The 21,218-nt window shown below is 36.9% G+C and overlaps 1 protein-coding gene across 2 annotated transcripts in view; it reads left to right on the top strand.

The window, feature by feature from the left end:
* TTK (TTK protein kinase) overlaps nucleotides 1-21,218 on the top strand; it is a gene marked incomplete at both ends in the record, with an annotated part of 41,991 nt that overhangs the window by 7,447 nt on the left and 13,326 nt on the right. The window contains 10 exons of one of the 2 annotated variants that reach the window (XM_080699739.1): nucleotides 110-182; nucleotides 273-367; nucleotides 2,268-2,355; nucleotides 3,753-3,873; nucleotides 7,038-7,186; nucleotides 10,385-10,518; nucleotides 11,958-12,075; nucleotides 14,753-14,842; nucleotides 20,371-20,528; nucleotides 20,677-20,828. In XM_080699739.1, coding sequence (XP_080555865.1) covers nucleotides 110-182; nucleotides 273-367; nucleotides 2,268-2,355; nucleotides 3,753-3,873; nucleotides 7,038-7,186; nucleotides 10,385-10,518; nucleotides 11,958-12,075; nucleotides 14,753-14,842; nucleotides 20,371-20,528; nucleotides 20,677-20,828 — 1,178 coding nt within the window. Of the gene's footprint in view, nucleotides 1-109; nucleotides 183-272; nucleotides 368-2,267; nucleotides 2,356-3,752; nucleotides 3,874-7,037; nucleotides 7,187-10,381; nucleotides 10,519-11,957; nucleotides 12,076-14,752; nucleotides 14,843-20,370; nucleotides 20,529-20,676; nucleotides 20,829-21,218 lie in introns of both variants that reach the window. The other variant, XM_080699738.1, reaches the window with a different exon arrangement.

Here is a 21,218-nt window from a genome sequence, read left to right as displayed (position 1 = left end):
ATATTTGTATAAATCTATGTATACATTTTTATGTAAATATAACAATGCAGTAAAGTAGAAATATATATTACTTTTTGAAAAAATTGTTGTGTTTTTTTTTTCTATTTAGAGAGAATGTACCCCCACAAGATGCAGAAATAGGTCATCGAAATCCCTTGATACAAACTAATAAAACTAAACGGGTAGGTTATTTTTAATCCACTTTAATTAAAATGGTGGTAGGAGAATCTTTATTTCCTGGTTGGTTATTTAATCTTTTGAAACATTTTTAGTCGTGTCCATTTGGAAGAGTCCCAGTTAACCTTCTAAATAGTCCAGATTATCATGTGAAGACAGAAGGTTCAGTTGTGCCAAGTTTTACAAAAAGGTATGTTTGAGCTTTATTTATATTTAAAGATAGATGGCAGAATGATCTTAAAGTCTTACCGAGTAGTAATTGTGGTTAAGTTTTGTTTTTAGTTTTAGAAATTGCTGGGTTTCAAAATGCTTTCAGGGACAAAAAGTGAATGGAGAAAGTAACTTTTTTGCCTTTTCACCCATGAAAAATATTCATATGGAACTAAAATTAGGTTAACACAATAGAAAAATAATAAGTCAACATGAACCTTAAAAGGCTTTAATCATAGAGGGGCGTGGTTGCACACATCTGTCATCCTTTATAAGAAATGGGAAGCTCACTAGGTGTGGTGGTGCACACTTTTAATCCCAGTACTTGAGAGGCTCAGACAGGAGGATCCGGGTTCGCAGACAGCCTCAGCTACTTAGTGAGAACCTTTGCAACTCAGTGAGATCCTGTTTCAAAATAAAGAATAAAAAATTGGGCTGGTGCATAGCTCGGAGGAAGAATGCCCCTGGGTTCCAACCCTAGTTCTGCCCCCCCCCCCAAAAAAAAAGAAAGAAAAGAAAAGAAATGGGAAGCTGGATGTGGTAGCCCCTGCCTGTAATCCCAGGACTTGGGAGACTGAGACAGAAGAATCACTCTGTTGCCAAATAAAATACAAAAAAAAAAAAAGATCTGGGAGTGTAGCCCGGAGGTAGAAAGCCCCGGGGTTCCACCCCCAGTACCACACACACAAAAAAAAGTAGAGGCTGGATGAGGTGGCACATGTCTATAATCCCAGTACTGGTGAGGCTGAGACAGGAGGACTGCAGGTTTGAGGATAGACCCAGGAATGTAGTGAGATCCTGTTTCAAAATAGAAAATAAAGCAGGGCTGGGGTGTAGCTCAGAGGTATAATGCCCTTGTGTTGAATCCCCAGGACTGTGCACACGTGTGTGCGCGCACACACACACACGGAAATATAGTATTCTAACTCAGCTAAAGCAGTGTTTCAGTGTTGCTGGTCTATTCTGTCAACCATTTGTAACATTATTTATATTGGCAAAAACTTCATGGGTTCCATTTTGCAAATAAACTTGAGAAATACAATTGATTGTTTTTACTTGGTGCCTTCAATAAAGGCACTATTATATTTATGCCTTGAGTAGATATTGGTATTAAAAGAGCGTTCTGGTTGCCAAAGTAAAGCTTCATAATCTTATCACTGTCATTTCATCCTGCCCCTCCATTTCAAATACTTAACTGAAGCATAAAGAAACTTTTTTTTTTTACTCCATAAGCAACAAAACTCCCCCCAAACTCCAGCCATATTCTTGATACTGTTAGAATGGACTGTATAGTGGATGCTTGGAGACCCACAAAAGAGTTCATTTCCTGGCTCTTATAATTAAGCTATTTGCAATCTGAAATAGTTTCACCTACATACTTTTCCTTTCCCGCATTCTTACCTTAGCTTCAACTGTTACTTCATAGGCAATGAATATGCTGGCAGTCACATATCTCTTGACCTTTGTCATTGCCAGTATCTAAGTTTTAGTCACCTTTGTATTAGAACTTTGTCACTTTATTTATTTATTTATTTATTGTGGTGCTGGAGATGGAACTCAAGGGACTTCTGCCTCCGAGCTATAGCCCTGACTTATTTTATATTCTATTTGGAAACAGGGTCTCACTAAGTTGCTGAGAGCCTCACTAAGTAGCTGAGGCTGGCTTCGAACCTGTGTGATCCTCCTGTCTCAGCTTCCCAAGTACTAGGATTACAAGTGTGTGCCACTACATCTGGCGAATTTTGTCACTTTAAAAGATGCATTTTTAAGATATTCCTATTTTAAAAAAGTGTTTATATTTTTAAAAAGCCAACTTAAAAAGATACATTAAAAGATTAATTTTACTTTTAATTAAAAGTATTTTATTTCATGGGTAATAGACACATTTCTGGAGCAGAATGCCGAGATTCAGTGATGCCTGTATCTAAACCAAGTGGAAATGATTCCTATGAATTGAGAAGCTTAAAGGTATTCCAATATTTAATTCTTCATGTGAACCAAAGTTTTCTGATTTAGAATTTATGGAGCTTTTTCTGAAGAAATGGCCTAAGATTTATATATACTACATTTCTTGAGATTCAGGTGATAGAGTAGGATCCACTCTTTCTTAGAACATGAAGTAACAGTTCTTAGGCATGTATTTAAGCATATTGCTTGGTCTGCATCTGGGGATGGCTGGAGGAGCTATTGTCCTTGATATGTTTAATCCTATGATTCTGGTAAGACACCTTAAGTAAGCCTGAGTATGTTGGGACAGAGGTGAGGACATAAATAGTCAAACTTTACCTTCGGATATGGCAGAGCAATGTTTTATAAACTTCAAAGACAAGAAAGAGTTTTATTTAGTTCCTTCTACATTATGATTCTTACTATATTTAAATCTGGGGCATCATGATACGAATCTTTTTAATTTTATAATTTATTATTATTATTTTTTTTCTAATCCTGGTTGTCCTAGAGAATAATTCTTAATTGTGTAAAAAAAAGTTTATTCTGGGCGAGGCATGGTGGCGCACACTTGTAACACCAGCATTTGGGAGGCTGAGACAGGATGATCCCAGATCTCCGCCAGCCTCAGCTACTTAGGCCCTCTGCAATTCAAGTGAGACTCTTTTTCAAAATAAAGAATACAAAATAGGGCTGGAGTGTAGATGTCCCTGGGTTCCATCCCCAGTACTGCAAAAAAGAAAAAAAAAGAAAAAGAAAAATAAAGTTTATTCTGGGCTTAGAATATTTTTAAAGTTATAAAAAAAAATGTAAATTTTTATGAATGCTCTTTTTTTTTGGGGGGGGGTCTGGGGATGAACCCAGAAACATTTGACCTCTGAGCTACACACCCTGCCCAATTTTTTATTCTTTAAACAGGGTCTCACTGAGTTGTGGAGGACCTCACTAAGTAGCTGAGGCTGTCCGCAAACTACGATCCTCCGGTCTCAGCCTCCCAAATGGTGGGATTACAAGCGTGCGCCACCACGCCCAGCTATGAATGCTCTTAATTTTTATTGTAAAATACAATCATGAACACAATATTTAAATTTTTATCTTCTCATGAGGTTTATCCTATGTTGGGGTTAAATTTTATGGTCCTTTCTCTTTTTAAGTGAAATCTCTATGTTTATTGAAAGTAAATTGGCTAAAGTTGTGGTTATGGTCCTTTCTGTTGCTCTAGTAAATAATTCACTTAGTTAATATTTGCTAGGAATTTGTGAGTACATGTAAATATAATACTTAATTTTGCTAGCAATCTTTTCATGTAGATAAGACTTTAGTATATTGGACAATAAGGCAAACTAGTACTACTGCTGTTTATGGAACTTTATTTATTTATTTATTTATTTATTTATTTATTTATTTATTTTTGGTAGTCTGTTCAGAGTATCCATTCCAGGGAACCTCTGGTGTCAGATGAAAAGAGTTCTGAACTTATTACTGATTCAGTAACCCTAAAGAATAAAACCGAATCAAGTATTCTGACTAAATTAGAAGGTAAGAATAATAGAATCAATATACTTTTTATATTTATTTATTTATTTATTTATTTATTTATTTATTGCTGTACTGAGGATTGATTCCAAGAGCATTCTACTTCTGAGCTTTGGCCCCAGCCCTATTTTTTTTATTCTTTATTTTTAGACAGGGTCTCACTAAGTTGTGGAAGGCCTCACTAAGTAGCTGGACTGGTTGCAAACCTGCAATCCTCCTGTCACAGCCTCCCAAGTACTGGGATTGCAAGTATGCGCCACTATGCCCGGCTTTATTTATTTTTTTTTTTAATTAAGAAGATCATTTTGCCAGACACAGTGGTGCAGGCCTATAATCCCAGTATGCAAGAGGCTGAGATTGAAGGATCTCACATTTGAGGTCAGTGCCCATTAAATTAGCAAGACCCTGTTTTAAAATAAAAAGGGCTGGGAGTGTAACTCAAAGGTAGAATGTCCCTGTGTTCAGTCCTCAGTGCCACCAAAAATAAGTAAAAATAAATAAGTAAAAAGACAGCTTTTTAGTTTGAGAAAGCAGATTAGCCACCTAAGTATTGCTATGTGAGACGGTCTACCTTATGTTTTAGTTTAGGTATAAAGAGTGCATGAAAAATATTAAGTCTTGTAACATAGAAAGTTTATTTGCCTAAAACATGCATATAGGGAAGAGAGGAATGAAAATAAAATGGAACTAAGTTATTTTACTCAGTTGGCTTGACCTATTTTGTGGAAAGGGCCCAGGCGCTATTTCTGTTTGACAGCCCTCTATCTTTGATCTAATATTTGGTTTTTCACCACATGGTTAACGAGATAAATGTTCTAGGCATATGCAGTCGAGAGAGATGGATTCCGAAGGAGGTGCAGTTCACTTGTGGGATTGACACAAAGATATATAAATATAGCTGGGTGTGGCGGCACATACCTGTAATCCCAGTATTTTGGAGGCTGAGATAGGATTGCAAGCTCAAGGCCAACCTCAGCAGCTTAGTGAGACCCTCTTTCAAAAACGAAAAATAAATAAGGCTGGGGATTTAGTTTGGGCTTAAAATGTTGTGGGTTTAATCCCAGTACACAGAAAAAAAAGATACAGTCCCAAGCCAAACCATTATTTTGATTGGATGTTGATTCCCATTCCTAGTATTTGGTAGAAACTTTATATTTTATATTTTCTCTGTTTCTGCTATAAATTGAGAAAATATATATGCTAACACAATTATGTTTGAAAGTAGTTATAACTTTTATTCTTTGAACGTTAATTTATTTGCTTTGTCTTATTATAGTTGCTAAGACCTCTCATATAATCAATAGAAGGAATAATAGGTGACCTTATTCTTTCTTTTAAGGATAAATTTTCAATGTTTTACCCTCACATTGATTAAGTTATGTTTTACACTTAGATTACTAGTAGTTTTCTTATGTCTGGATATTGAATTTTATCAAATGCTTTTTCTGAATTTATTGAGTTAATCATATTTTCCTTCTCTATTCTGTTATGGCAAATTACATTGATTTTCAACCATTAAATAGACTTTGCACTTAGGTATAAACCCAATTTGGAGACAACTTATCTCTTACATATCAGTTGCTAATTTCTTTTTTGGTACTGGGGATGGAACCCAGGGTATTTTACCTTCGAGCTACACCTCTAGTTCTAATTTTTATTCTTTAGTTTGAAACAAGGTCTCACTGAATTGCAAAGGGCCTCACTAAGTTGTAGCTGAGACTGGCCTTAAACCGTGATCCTCCTGTCTCAGCCTCCCAAATGCTGGGATTACAAGCATGTGTTACCATGCCCAGCATCAATTGCTAAATTTTTAAGAATTTTTGTATGTATTTTTGTAAAAGGAATAAAAGCGTGGTATTATAGAATATTAAATGTATTATTGAGGTATTTTTTGTTTATAGATTCTTAAGAGAGTAAATTATAGGCTAATAGATGGTATAAATTTTTGTTAGACTATGAAAAGTGGTGAATCATTTTCTCCTTGTTAGTAAGACTATAACATCTATATGTTTTTAACTATTTATTTATTTATTCATTTATTCTGGTACCAGGGATTGAATTTAGGAACATTCTACTTTCAAGCTGCAACTCCAGCCCTATTTTTATTCTTTATTTTGCTAAGTTGCAGAGGTTCTCACTAAGTAGCTGAGGCTGGCCTCGAACCTGCAATCCTCCTGTCTCAGCCTCCTAAGTACTGTGATTACAAGTGTGTGCCACCATGCCTGGCTAATTTTTTCTTATTTATTTGTTTACTGATAATAACAATCAGAAGCAGTTAAGTCTGCGATGGTCTGATAAAACTCTGAATAACAATTTAGAAAGGTGGCTATGATGCAGCTTTGTAAAATTGTCTTGCTAAAAGCAAATTGTCAGTAATTGGCTTAAACCTTTAACTCTATCTGTTCTCTCCCTCTCTCCCTCTCCCTCTCCCTCTCCCTCTCCCTCTCCCTCTCCCTCTCCCTCTCTCCCTCTCCCTCCCTCTCCCTCTCCCTCTCCCTCTCTCCCTCCCTCTCCCTCTCCCTCTCTCTCTCCCTCTCTCCCTCTCCCTCCCTCTCCCTCTCCCTCTCCCTCTCCCTCTCCCTCTCCCTCTCTCCCTCTCCCTCCCTCTCCCTCTCCCTCTCCCTCTCCCTCTCCCTCTCCCTCTCCCTCTCCCTCTCTCCCTCTCCCTCTCTCCCTCTCCCTCTCCCTCTCCCTCTCCCTCTCCCTCTCTCTCTCTCTCTCTCTGTAATGAAGATTGAACCCAGGGGCATTCTACCTCTGAGCTACATTCTAGTCCTATTTTTATTTTAAAATGGTCATTAGGTTGATGGGAGTCTCAGTGCTTGCTGAGACTGTCCTCAAACCTGTGATCTTAATGTTTCAGTCTTCAAGTGCTGGGATAACAAGCATGGGCCACCTTTCTATTTAAGTGCAAAACTCTAATAATTTGTAACTGGTTGTGTGGCTTAGGCTTAGCCTTTGTTTTGTATTGTTATTTCTTTGTTACAAGATGGGGTCTTGTTATAGTGCTCAGGCTGGTCTAGAACTTGTGAGTTTAAGTGATTTCCCCCCACCTCAGCCTTCTACATACCTGGGACTATATGCAGGTGCTACCGCACACCTGGCCTTTAGTTTTGTTATTATCAAATATTCTTGCCTTATAACGATAACAACAAATGCAATTTCAGAAATTAAAGAGCACCAAGAGCCAAAGGTTCCAGAAAGTAGCCAGAAACAATGGCAATCTAAGAGAAAGTCGCAGTGCATGAACCAGAATTCTGCAGCAACTTCAAATCAGTGGCATGTTCCAGAAACAACTCCAAAGGTTGATAGAGAGGTAACTTTCTTTTCCATTAAAGCATGACATTGCTAATGTTCATAATGTACATCTAAAGTCTGATCATGTTAAACATTTTCTTTTGCTAGCTGGGCTTGGTGGCACACGCTTGTAATCCCAGCATTTGGGAGGCTGAGACAGGAGGATCATGGTTCACTGACAGCCTCAACTGCTTAGTGAGGCCCTTTGCAACTCAGTGAAGCCCTGTTTCAAAATAAAGAATAAAAAATAGGGATGAGGATGCAGCTCAGAGCTAGAATGTCCCTGGGTTCCATCCCCAGTACTGCAAAAAGAGGGGGGGGGAAACATATTTTCTTTTGCTAAATGCATATATGGCATATTTAGTGGAATAGTTTATTTGAAAGTTTTTATCATTTAGAAAATAGTAATAGATGTAGATTATATCTCAGGCTTAATTCTTTCCTGTTTTCAGAAGTATTTCTAGGATTCTGATTACTAGGTGTAGAAAGTTAGAAAACTATAGCCTGTGATCGAAATCTCTTTCCCAGCTTGTATGTATAAATAAAGTTTTTTGAAACATGACCACACCCATTCATTGACTTGTCTGGGGTGGCTTTTGCACTGTAACATTAAAATTGAGTAGTTGAATGGAAACCCCATTGGGCCTACAAAGACTAAAATAGTTACTAATCTTGTCTTTCACCGAAAACTATGCTGATCTCTGCACTAGTATAAATGAACCATGTAATGGTTCCCTGTGTTTATACTCATGGATTAAAAATGGCAAAATACTGACTAGACAGTGTGTGAATTTGTAGTGTGTTGAATGATCATGGTCTGGGAGGCCACTGGGAGTTATCTGTAGTCCATGGTCATCCTTGCCTCGCCATTTCTTTTCAGAGACTTGCAGTAAAGGCCTTATATTCTAACTCAGTGATTCTCACACATTTTGGCCTCTAGTTCCCTTTATATTGAGGGCTCCAAAGAGCTTTTTTATATTTGTATTTATATTTATATTGAGGGCTTTAAACAACTTTTATTTATGTGGATTGTATTCATTGCTATTTGCTTCATTAGAAAGTAAAATCAAGACATTTAAAAACTTTTATTTATTTATTAGACTAGCCATGATAAATATATTACATATGTATATGAATAAACTTACTTTAAAAAAATAGTTATAGTGAAAAGAGTGACATTGTTTTGCAACTTTTTGCACATCTGTAATGGTTGGCTTTATAGAAGACTGGTTTCTTATATCTGCGTTTACATTTAATATATTTTATATGTCATGTAGTCTCAAATTTCATTATATATTTGCCAGAAAATAAAAGTGAGAAAGGTAAATGCTGTCTTATATTACTATGAAAATACTTTCCCCCCCTCTCAGATAACAAATGTTAGATGATAAATATCCTGACAGGTTGAATCATGGATCAAATTAAATAAGCACCTCTTCTTTTTTTCCTTTTTGGGATCTGTGAACAAATAGGTTCATAAGGGGACTCAAAATCATTTATAGGAATTAAGTTCATAATTTGATGGTAGAACACAAGTGTAGCATGCACAAGGCCCTGGGTTCAGTCCCCAGCACAAACAACACACACACATCATTAGGGAAATGCAAATCAAAACTACGATGAAACCGGGCATGGTGTTGCAACGCTTGTAATGCCAGCATTTGGGAGACTGAGACTGGAAGATCGCAGTTCAAGAACAGCCTCAGCTACTTAGTGATGTCCTCTGCAACTTAGACCCTGTTTCAGAATTAAGAATACAAAAATAGAGCAAGGGTGTAGCTTGGAGGTCAAATGCCCCTGGGTTCCATCCCCAGACACACACACCCCATAAAACTACAGCTAGATATCATTTCATACCTGCCAGAATGGCTGTAATTAAAAAGTGACAATAACAACTGTTGATGAGGATCCCTAGAATTTTAGAACCTTTGTATACTCTTGGTGGGAATATTAAACAAGGTCACTTTGAAACAGTCTGACAGGTCTTCAAAAGGGTAAGTATCGACTACTAAGGTTATATGACCTACTCAGTGCACTGCTGGGTTTATAGTCAAGAGCACTAAAAACATGTCCACACGTACTTGAACATGAATGTTTACATTAACATTTTCATAATTGCCAAAATATGGGAATAACAAAATCTAATATATGTTACATTCATACATTGTTATTATATAGTACTGATACATGCTACAACATGGGTTAACCTTGAGAACATGCCAAGTGAAAGAAGGCCATAACAGAAGTCCATATTTCATATGATCTCATTTATATGAAATGTTCAGAAGAGACAAACCCACAGAAATGGAAACTGGATTAGTGGTGGCCAGGGACTGCAAACTGAGGAATGGGGAATGACTTCTAATGGGTGTGGGGTTTCTTTTTAGGAAAGGAGAATATTTTAAAGTTAGGTCACTGTGAATATGCAGGAAACTATTGAATAGTGCACTTAGAAAGAAAAGTAAATGCGGCCAGTGCTTTTCCAGTAGCCCTCAAGGGGCATTTGAATGAGGTAAGTTCAATAAGTTCTACGTCTCGTATGTGAGAGAAGAACACAGGTGGGCATTTGCCAGCTCAATTTTGCTAAATAATATTTGGCTCTATTCGGGGATAGGATGTGGTTTCTTTGATGAAAGAACTTTTTCTTTTTGGGGGGAGGGGTGCTTGAGATTAAACCCAAGTCCTGGTATCATAATGCTGATATAGGAGGATGTTAGGTCTTGTGTTGTTACTGATTTTGAAGGCCTTCCCTATACTTAAAATTAGTTTGAACAGAATATGTTGAGTTTAAGAGTGGAGTAAAAGAGTTATATTAAAAATATATGTGCATATGTGGTTTAGTATGCTTTTGTTTTCACATTTTTATTATTTTCTTTAAAAGTTTATAATGTAGCCGGGTGTGGTGGGACACATTTATAATCTCAGTACTTGGGAGGCTGAGACAGGAGGATTGCAGGTTCGAAGCCAGCCTCAACTACTTAGTGAGACTCTCAGCAACTTAGTAGTACCCTTTTTCCAAGTAAAATATAAAAGAGGTCTGGGAGTGTAGCCTGGAGGTAGAAAGCCCCTGGGTTCCATCCCTAGTACCACAATAAATAAATAAAGAAAGAAATAAAGAAATAGAGAAAGAAAGAAAAGTTTATGTTTATTAAACTACTAAACAGGTGACTAATTTAAAAACTCCTAAGTCATGATATTTAAATTTTTCTTTTAGCAGAAACATACCACTGTTGAACAACCGGTGTTCTCTGTTTCAAAGCATTCACCTCCAATACCAGCACCTAAGTGGATTGATCCTAAATCTATTTGTCAGACACCAAGTAGCAATACCTTGGATGATTACATGAGTTGGTAATTACTTTTGGCATCTCACTTGGGACAAAGGGTGATAAGACTGAAATAAGGCAAGCTTTAGGGCCAAATGGATCTGAGTCCGTTACTTTAAAGAATACACGTTTTCTTCTTAGTATCATTTTTTTAATCTGTTAAATGTAAAGAGGGTGATCATTACAGTGATATATAATTTCAAATATTTTTATAAATGTATGTCTTTATCGTACTGTAACCTGTAAATCTAAGAAGCAAACTTTCTTGATAACCTTGCATTGCCACATGGATTCCTCTGTGAGAGAGATATATTCAAGGAAGGTTTGCATTCTTAGAGTAGATAAATGTTTTTGCATAACAATTGTTAATTGGAATGTGATGGTTCTTGAGAGAGGTTGGCAATATCGTTCAAATAGTTCTGCAGATGTTCAATAATAAGACTTGAGCTGATAGAACATGAAGGATGAATGAAAAAATTGGATAGTTGGTGTGGATTAATAGGAAACACAAGTGACACTTCAGAAAAAAGATAAAAGGGCCGGACATGGTGGTGCATGTTTGTAATCCCAGAACTTGGGAGGCTGAGAGAGGAAGATCACAGGTTCGCAACCAGCCTCAGCTACTTAGTGAAGCCCTCCGCAACATACTGAGACCCTATTTCAAAATAAAGTATAAAGGAAAGGGCTTAGCTTGGAGGTAGAATGCCTCCAAGTACTTAATCCTCAGTACTGCCCAATAAAGGGGACGGAGGATGTGGTTCATCATAACCTTCTACCTGCGGGTATAGTTTTTATGCATTTTTTAATGTCTTGGGAGATCCTTAAGCACATGATGACTTTGGCTTTTCATTTTTTTAATATAGTCTTTGATCTTAGTTAGAACTGGCTTTCTTTTACAACTAGCATCTTACATATGTAATATACTTTTACCATATATTGCTTCATTTAGACTACATTAAAGAACGATTGCTAACTAAAATACTATGTGATTCTTGCGTTGTTTTATCATTTATTGTTAATAAGTATTTGTAGACTTCCTTGGTGCCAGTTACTGTTCTAGATGTTGAAGATATGATAGCAAGCAAAATGCCATTGTGTACTGAACCAGATGCAGGCTCAAAGGCCAAACTCCTCTGGTGACATAATTGGCTTTTAGATATTTTTAGTAGGCCATTGTAGAGCATTATTGCTTAAAAATACTCATAAAATCTGTTATTGGTCATAAACTAAGCTTTGCTGTGGCTAAATTCTTATGAAATAACCCTAACTCCATATTTTAAATGCCATCTTATTTATTTTACTAACAAGCTTTTTTTGTCTGGAGATAACATATTCATTTCAAAAAGAATTAACCCAAAATAAAATATCTGTGCTGATATAACTAGAATAAATATTAGCTATATTATGAAGACTAACCTGGGTTCTGTTTGATGCAGCACTTTTGAGTTTTAATATCTTCTCTAGTTTTAGAACTCCTATTGTAAAGAATGACTTCCCACCTGTGTGTCCGTCATCTACACCATACAGCCGGCTTGCTTACCTCCAGCAGCAGGTGCCCGCCACTCCTCTTCAAAACCTGCAGGTTTGATGGTCTTGTTTATAATGGTATATATTAAGGTACAATCTGCTTCATAGATTTTATTTTTCAAACATCTTCTTATCATAAAAGGTCTTAAGAACTTTGCATTCTTATTTTCAGCAAGCCAAACTTTTCTGATATCTTAATAAGGCTATGCCTTGTGACTTTGAGAGGTTAGCTATTAATGAAGTTAATAAAGCTATTCTCATTAACTAGGCCCAAGGGTCCAATTTAAAAGTTGAATAAAATGACTAGTGAGTGAGGTGACTGACTGTTCTACTTAATTATTTTGGAGTCAGCTGTTTATGAACAGATTAATTTCATTTGTTGATATGTAATTTATTTGGAAAAAGAAGTTTCTAAGACTATCAGAATAGCACTGGAAGATGCGACTAAAATATATGATTCTAAATTAACAGGAAGAAATTTGCTGGTAAGTCAGTTGCATTGCCACTTAAAAAAATTGGATACTCTTGACACTAATAACTAGAATTAGTTTATTAGTAATTCTGAGAGGCAGCCTCATATTGTAGAAATGTGCCCCGTAGACTGAGTGAGCATGAATCTTGGCTTCACTACTTACCAGCTATGTGATCTTTTGCAAGTTACATAAACTATACCAATTTCCTTATCTGTAAGTAGGGAAATAAACTTAGCGACCTCAGAGAATGGTTGTGAAGATTATACTCATTAATATATTTGTAACAGAGCCTGTTACTTAGTAAATAATAAATGTCAGCAGCAATTGTTATTTAACTAAAAGAGCAACAAAAAGAGTAATTAACCTATAAAAACCAATTTAAAAATCTTGACAGTAGGACATTTGTCATCCTGCTGGGAAGGGAAGACGGGACTATTGCTTGATGAGTATAGTTTCAGTATATGATGAAAAACCTTTGGAACCAAATGGTACTGATGTTTGCAAAACAATGTAAATGTACATAATGATAAGGAATTGTACTTAAAAATGCTTAAAATGGTAAAGTTTAGGTTGTGTATGTTTTGCCACAATTAAAAAAAAACATAATGGACAAAAAAACTGACAGTAGATTATATAAACTATGGAAAAAGATGATAGTGTTTTGAGGATTGAAACTATAATTATAAAGGAATTAGAGAAAGACAATCGGGTTTGCTATACATTGGTTTTAAAATACATTTATTACAGCCAGGCATGGTGGTGCACACTTGTAATCTCAGCTTGTGGGAGGCTGAGCCAGGGGGATTGCGCAGGTTCAGAGCCAGCCTCAGCTACTTAGGCCCTTGCAACTCAGTGAAACCCTGTTTCAAAATAAAGAATAAAAAATAGGGCTGAGGCTGTTGGTCAGAGGTAGAATGCCTCTGGGGTTCACCCCCAGTAACACACACACACACACACACACACACACACAAAAGAATAAAATACATTTATTACTAATATCAGGCCCTGCCAGGGTTAAAATTTAGAAAGTGAGTGAGAGACTGCAAGAGAAGGGTCTTGGGAGCCTTTGAGAGGTCGGTGTCAGGGCGAGCTGAACGGTCTGGCTAGAGCTTAGGAAGGGTGAGCCCGAAGGTCCCGCTGGGCCCCTTAGATTTACACTTATAGAGATAGAAGCTGTAGAAGAAAGAGGTCAGAGTGTGAGAATAAAATGATCCCAGATGCATTCTGAAAATCCTGGCCTTAGTGAGGGGGCAGATTAAATTAAGGGGGATACGAATGTCCCATGCAGGAACCTGAACCTTGTACTGAAACTGAATTATAGTAAGTTGGAATTACTTTATTCCAAAAGTGGTCAGCAGTTAGGGACATCCAGCTGCTTTTTCCCTAAGAAATGTTAACAGATTAAGTGAGGAAGAACAGAGAGGACACAAAGGCACAAGGAGGTGGTTTAAAATATGTTTCAAAGCCTAATAATTTTTTACAGGAAACATTTCATAACTCATCAGTGACTCTTAAAGATACATAAGAAAGATTCTATCATTTGGGATCCAAACAACTCAGTTAAACTGAGTTTTATTCTGACTTTGTTTCCATTTGGTTAATCAGCTAATCAAAACCTCTTACTGCTTTAACCTTTCTCAGCTCTGAGTTCTCCCTACATGCCATATGCTTAAAGCCTTTACAGGTACACAGAAAGATCCTCCTTCCAGCATAAGGGGAGGGATGAAAGGGCAGGTTGGTACATCACTTGGAAGCTGGCTGGGAAGATCTGGAGTTCAGAGGTCATAAGGAATTTGTTGCACATCACTCAGCACACAGGAGAATGGGCATCGTGGGTGTTTGCATCTGTGTGATTGCCTAGAGTTCTCAGTACATTAGCACATTCCCTCCTTTATAATTTAGTATTAAATGACAAATGAATATAGATGTAATCCTGTGTGTATGTAAGTAAAGATAAGACATTATAGCTTATTAATGTGCATGTTGAATATTATGTGGTATTTTCTTAATTTTTCTATTTATGTTAAGTAAAAATCTGTTAAAATAGAGACCTTAAAAATTTATCTATGTATTTATGAAATGTATTTCTATGATTAAAGCATGCAGAGCAACTTCTCTTTATCAAATATTGTAACATCTTCCTAGAATTTAAGATAATTTCAAACGTGGGAAACATTTCACGATGCCAAGAGCAAGCTAGTTTCTTATGTATGTACTTTGGACATCCATGTATATATTTTATATATCTTAATTATTTAGATTTCAGGATCTTCAGCAAATGAATGCATTTCAGTTAAAGGAAGAATCTATTCCATATTAAAACAGATAGGCAGTGGAGGTTCAAGTAAGGTAAGCATCTTAAATATTTAATAAAGGAATAAAAATATTAACTGCCTTTTATAACTGAGGGAAGAACTCCTTTTTCTCAGCCTCTGGGAGCCCATGTTGCCCTGGCATCAGAAAAGCTGCTCAGTCTCTTGCCCTCCTCCTCCTGCTTCTCTGAAACCCAGCATATCCTCGTTAGACCCCACACCTTAGTTTTGGTCTCAAGCCTTTCCCACCTTTATTCTGTGCTCCCAATTTTTTTTTTTCTTCTAACATTAACTAAGGGCAGCAAGTATGTACTATCACAAAGAAATTTTCCTAAAAGTGAATCAGAACGTGATATGAATTGCTAACAGGATTAGAATCCTTTAGCAAGGACTTTTACTCCTGGTTTGGTTTTGTTTTGAGTTTTTAATTTCAGAAGCATTTTAGTAACAAACAAGTTTCTGGAATCCTATTTTGTCATTTATCTGCATTCTAAATTTATGTTTCTAATTCTTTATGTATGATACATGTTTTATGTTTTATGTACTATCTGTATTGCCGTGTTTCTTATTCTGTTAAATCTTATGCAGCAAGATTTTTTTTCTTTATCATTCACCCACAGAAACAAATCAAGATCATCAGCAACCTGCATGTTTTTGCTTAGTTCTTAGCTTTGATGTAGGACAGTATATTTTTTACTTTTTACCTTTCCCGCTTTCCACTTGGCTTCTCTGTTTTGATTTTGTCCAACTGGCCATTTCTTTCCAGTCTTCCTCAGTGTCTGATCTCAGTGGTTGCAGCACCAAAGGGTTCTGTCATTACTTTTCCTTTCTTTCTAGACTCACTTATGCCCTTCTTGTTCTCTTCCAGTCTTATGGTTTTAAACACCATCTATATGCTGATAATTTCTAAGCTTGTATTTCTAGTTCATACCTCTCCTTTGAATTCTAGACACACACACACACACACACACACACACACACACACACACACACACCTTGACTGCTCAGTATCTAAACAACTCTTGCTTCCTGGCCTCTCCCATTTCAATAAGTAACAACTGCGTTCTTCTAATCTCTAGGCCAAAAATTAGTTGACAACTGTTATTTTCATATACACACTTAGCCAATTATTATTACTTCTACCTTAAATAAAATCTTATTGCTTCTACCCAAAATATCTGCAGACTCTCTTTTTCACCTGTATTATCTCTTTGGTTGAAGCAGCTTTCCTTTTTTCTCTTGGTTTATCACAGTGGTCTTTGAGTGAGTCTCACTGACTCATTCCTCACCTTCCTGTTCTGTTTTGAAAAGTGGATTTTCCTCCAGCTGTTCTCATGTCTCTTCCCTGTCAGGGCTTCACTGACCACACTGAAATGGAACTTGCACTGTATAGTGGCTAGTGTTTGCCATTACCCTGTCTGCTCCTATACCTTATCTTCTAATGTGCTCTGTTTTATTTGATTTGTTATTTTATCCCCCTTCCCTGTCACTTGAATATAGATAGAAGCTTTTGATTTGATTTACTCAGCAATGTTTGCCCTGAATCTAAAACTGAATTCATCTGTTAAATGAACTATTCCTCCTCAGCTACTTTACTGTCCTAACTTGTTAGAGTGATAAACTAAGCCAATTAATAATAGCTACCCTTGCTTAAAACTATCTTATCAGCTTAATTGAAAATAAGATACGTGGGCTGGAGGTATGGTTCATTAGTAGAATGCATCCTTAGTATGTGTGAGGCCCTGTATTTAACCACAATAATCCCCCCCCACAAAAAAAAGAGCAAAAAACAAAACTAAAAAAGTATGTATATGCCGGGAATGGTGGCACATGCTTGTAATCCCCGCACTTGGGAGGCGGAGACAGGAGGATCGCGCAGGTTCGAAGCCAGCCACACTGGCTTAAGAGACCCTGTTTCCAAATAAAAATATAAAATAGGCCTGGGAGTGTAGCCCGGAGATAGAAGGGCTTCCAGGAACCCCAGTATCACCAAAAAAAAAAAAAAAAAAAAGGTATGTATATTACATGTATAACAAGTCTTCAATAAAAGTTTATTCTTGCATTAAGTTTTGAGAGTAAAGGAGCAGTGCATTGATTTTTATCAATCTATTTGAATTATCTGATTTTATTGTTTTAGAAGAAATTCTTTGGCTAATATTAATTGCTTATTAGTTACAGCCGTGTTTTAATAATGTCAAGTTACTGATACTTGCTATTTAGTGCATGTTTTCAGAGGATTGGAGTAGTTTGAATGGTGTTTTAAACACTTTTTCCCTTGGAGTGTAATGATGCTGTAAGCTTACTTGAGTCAGTGGCCAAGTGATAAATCTATGATTGGCTCATATTTTTGAATTCTATTCAATTATTATAATGGAGTTGAAAAAATTAATATGCCTCAGAGAAAAGAGGGTGAGTTTTAGGTAGTTGTGTTGACATCTGGAATGGTCATGGAGCTAAGAAGAATGGTCAAGACAATGGCTGATCTAATCTGGTTTTGCCTTAACTTCCCATGAGCTGACATGTCATACCTCTGAAACTAGCTGGGTACTGTGACATACTGCTGTAGTTCAGCTACTGGGAAGCTGAGGCAGAAGACTTGCTTGAGCTGAGGCCAACTTCAAGGCCTGTCTAGGCAATATAGTGAAACCCTCTCATGATGATGGTGATGGTGGTGATGATGATAGTTCTGGCACTATTTCTGTGAAATGAAAATCAGGCCTATCTTAATCCTGCTTATAGGTCATTGTAGGAGTTTTGCCCATACCAAGGACATTGGAGCATTGTGTATGTACAAAAAGTTAACCTAAAAGTTTTTATTTAGCTGCGTGCGGTGGCACACACCTTTAATCTCAGTACTTGGAAGAGTGAGACAGAAGGATTGCAGATTCAAAGCCAGCCTTAGCAATTTAGTGAGACCTTGTGCAACTTAGACCCTGTTTCAAAATAAAAAATAAATAGGATTGTGGATATTTAACTATTGTACTTAAAGATCGGAGGTAGAATGCCTTTGGGTTCAATTTCCAGTACCAGAAACATCATTAGAAAGTTTTCATTTGCTCAAAAAGTCCTAGATATAATATACATATCTTTAATATCATGCAACTGGCTGGGCATGGTGGCGCACGCTTGTAATCCCTGCACTTGGGAGGTGGAGACAGGAGGATCCCACAGGTTTGAAGCCAGCCTTGCTGGCTTAAGAGACCCTGTTTCCAAATAAAAAGTATAAAATAGGTCTAGGAGTGTTGCCCGGAGGTAGAAGGGTTTCCAGGAACCCCGGTATCACCCCCCCAAAAAAAAAAAAAATCATGCAACTATTTTTTCTAACATGTCTGACAACTTATACATGTTTTGAGATGTCCACTTTATTCTGTCCTCTGTGTCTCTAGTAATGGTATTAAACATGTGCTCACAGCCGGGCGTGGTGGTGCACGCTTGTAATCCCTGCACTTGGGAGGCTGAGACAGGAGGATCGCATGGGTTCGAAGCCAGCCTCAGCTACTTAGTGAGGCTTTCAGCAACTTAGTGAGACCCTGTTTCCAAATAAAATATAAGAAAGGCTGGGAGTATAGCCCGGAGGTAGAAAGCCTCTGGGTTCCACCCCTAGTACCACCAAAAAAAATAAACATGTGCTCACTTCAGACACTGCAGCAGACTGTGCAGATGTCGTGATCCCAGACAACCTTCCAACCCTGTAGTAGGTACTGCTAAAAGCATTTAACTTTTGCAAGATTAAGGAACTCGCCCAAGGTTAGATTGCTGATCTAGTGGAGCCAGAACTCTAGTGCTGTTATTTCCCTCTAGTGTTATCTAAGTTTTATAGATACATAGATATGCAGTACTTCTGTAATCTTTGAGTTTATTGTCATGATGCAGAGCTGTTCCATTGTGTGACTCTACCACCTCATACGGTCCTGACGCCCATAGGACTCGGGCCGTGGGCGTCGGGATTGCCACACAGCTGTTGTGCTTCCAGTTGCCTCAGGTTTGTGAGGCTGTTCACCTCATACAAATGGCTCCTTTTGTCTCTTTCATGGTAATTTTTGCTGTTCCTTATCCAGTCACTGTTTTCTGTCCCATCGTGTCCTTCCAATTTTTGTGTATCTAAGTAAATCCAATAAGCTTTATATAGAGAGTATTGTACTGAAAGTTTAAAAGTATCTAATTGTACATGAGGGCCTAAAAGACCATTTTGTGTGTGTGCAGTTTTAGCACATGAACCTCCAGTACACTTTATTATATGTTTTGCTTATTCTTTCCCAGTATCTGCTGCTGAGTTATCCAGTGTATCACAGTGTATCAAAGCAGACTAGTGAATATAATTTTCTTCCCTCCCTCCCTCGCTCCCTCCCTCCCTCCCTTCCTTCCTCCCTTCCTCCCTTCTTTCACTTACAGTGCTGGGGATTAAACCCAGGGTGTGGTGCATGCTAGGCAAGTGCTCTACCCTTGAGCCACACCTCCAACCCTATTTATTTTTTTATTTTTTATTTCTATTTTTAATTTTTTTGCTGCTAGGGATTGAACTCATTCTAACTGAACTACACCCATAGTGCTATTGTTTTACTTTTTTTAAAATTTTGAAATACAGTCTCAACTAAGTTGCCAAGAGCCTCAATAAGATGATGAGGCTGGCCACAAACCTGTAATCCTCCGTCTTGACCTCCTGGGTAGTGGGATTACAAGCATGCTCACAACGTCTGGCTGTGACAATATACACCTTGCTTCTGCCAACTTAACTTTGAAAATGGGGCCTATTCTACTTTTACAACTGTATATACTAATACTTACAATTTTTTTTTTTAATCCTGGGGATTGAACATAACATGGGATCATTCTACCTTTAAGCTGCACTCCGAGCCCCATTTTATTTTTATTTGGAAATAGGGTCTCTCTAGGTCGATGAGAGTCTTATACTTGCTGAGGCTGTCCTCGAACCTGTGATCTTCCTGTCTCACCCTCCCAAGTACTGGAATTATAAGCGTGTGTCCCCATGCCAGGCTTCTTTTAATTAGTATTTTTCAAAATATTCTGTATCACATCAATGAAATAGTCAGTGCCAGGCACCAGGGAAACACCAGCTATGAAGTGAATTGCCCCTTTATCACAGCCTCAGTCATCCTTAACATTGTAAACATTTCTTGTTCTGTTACTTCCCTGGTTAAGGTATCCAACAGAATTGCTTTTCTTATATGTTGATATAAAAGCATTTTAGATTTATACCTTTGAGTTATTGAATGCTCCTTTTTACACATTGTTAGAAATCAATTACTACTCTCAAAATGATTTTATTTTACTTTTTATACTCAAAATATACCCAGAAACTTTCAATTGTTCATGGCAGTATTTCCTTCAGAAATTTATTATTTATTGGTACTGGGATTGGGACCTGGGGCATTCTACCTCTGAGCTACATTCCCAGCTTTTTATTTTTAATTTTAAAACAGAGTTTCACTAAGTTGCTGAGGCTGGCCTCAAGGGATCCTCCTATGTCAGCCTCCCAAGTACTGGGATTGCTTCCTTCAGAATTTTTCTCAGCCTAAAATTTTGTCTTTTTGTTATACTATATAGGTATTTCAGGTGTTGAATGAAAAAAAGCAGATATATGCTATAAAATATGTCAACTTAGAAGATGCAGATAGCCAAACTATCGAAAGTTACCGGAATGAAATAGCTTATTTGAATAAACTACAACAACACAGTGATAAGATCATTCGACTTTATGACTAGTAAGATTTTGTTTTTAATTTTAAAAGAAAACCTTTTGTTTTTCTTTTTCTTGGTTATAATCCTTCAGCTAAATACTAAGTATAAATCTTCATTAATATAAATTAGCCATTTATTGTTTTGTTGCCATTATTTGTTTTTTAATTGCAGTGAGATTACAGACCAATACATCTACATGGTAATGGAATGTGGAAATATTGATCTTAATAGCTGGCTTAAAAAGAAAAAATCGATTAATCCATGGGAACGCAAAAGTTACTGGAAAAATATGTTGGAAGCAGTACACACAATTCATCAACATGGTATCTTAAAGTGTCATATGTAAAGTTAAAATGTTAACAGTGGTATCTTTGAAAATTACAGCTATAACTTTATTGGCACGTTTAATTAGATGAACTAAACAATTGGAGGTTTATTTAAAGATGAAGGGACAAACCTATTTTCTGAAACACTGTTAACCTAAAGAATATAGGACAGGAACTCAAGTTTTTAAGTTCATAATAGAAAATGTATCTTTCTTAGTATTACTGTAATCTGGATACTTATCTCCAAGTACTTATATTGCAGTAGATCAGAGACTTTAGGGTTTCAGGAACCCTAAAAATATGAGATGTTTATTTCTCTCATTCTCCTAATAATTTTTTTTATTATATACCATTTCTGAGTAATAAGGATTTTTTTTTGTTGTTGTT

This window comes from Muscardinus avellanarius (genome assembly GCF_963383645.1).
Source record: "Muscardinus avellanarius genome assembly, chromosome: 8".
NCBI classification, from domain to species: Eukaryota; Metazoa; Chordata; class Mammalia; order Rodentia; family Gliridae; genus Muscardinus; species Muscardinus avellanarius.
The sequence above is the reverse complement of the archived record's forward strand: the minus strand, read 5'-3'. Positions and strand labels throughout refer to the sequence as shown.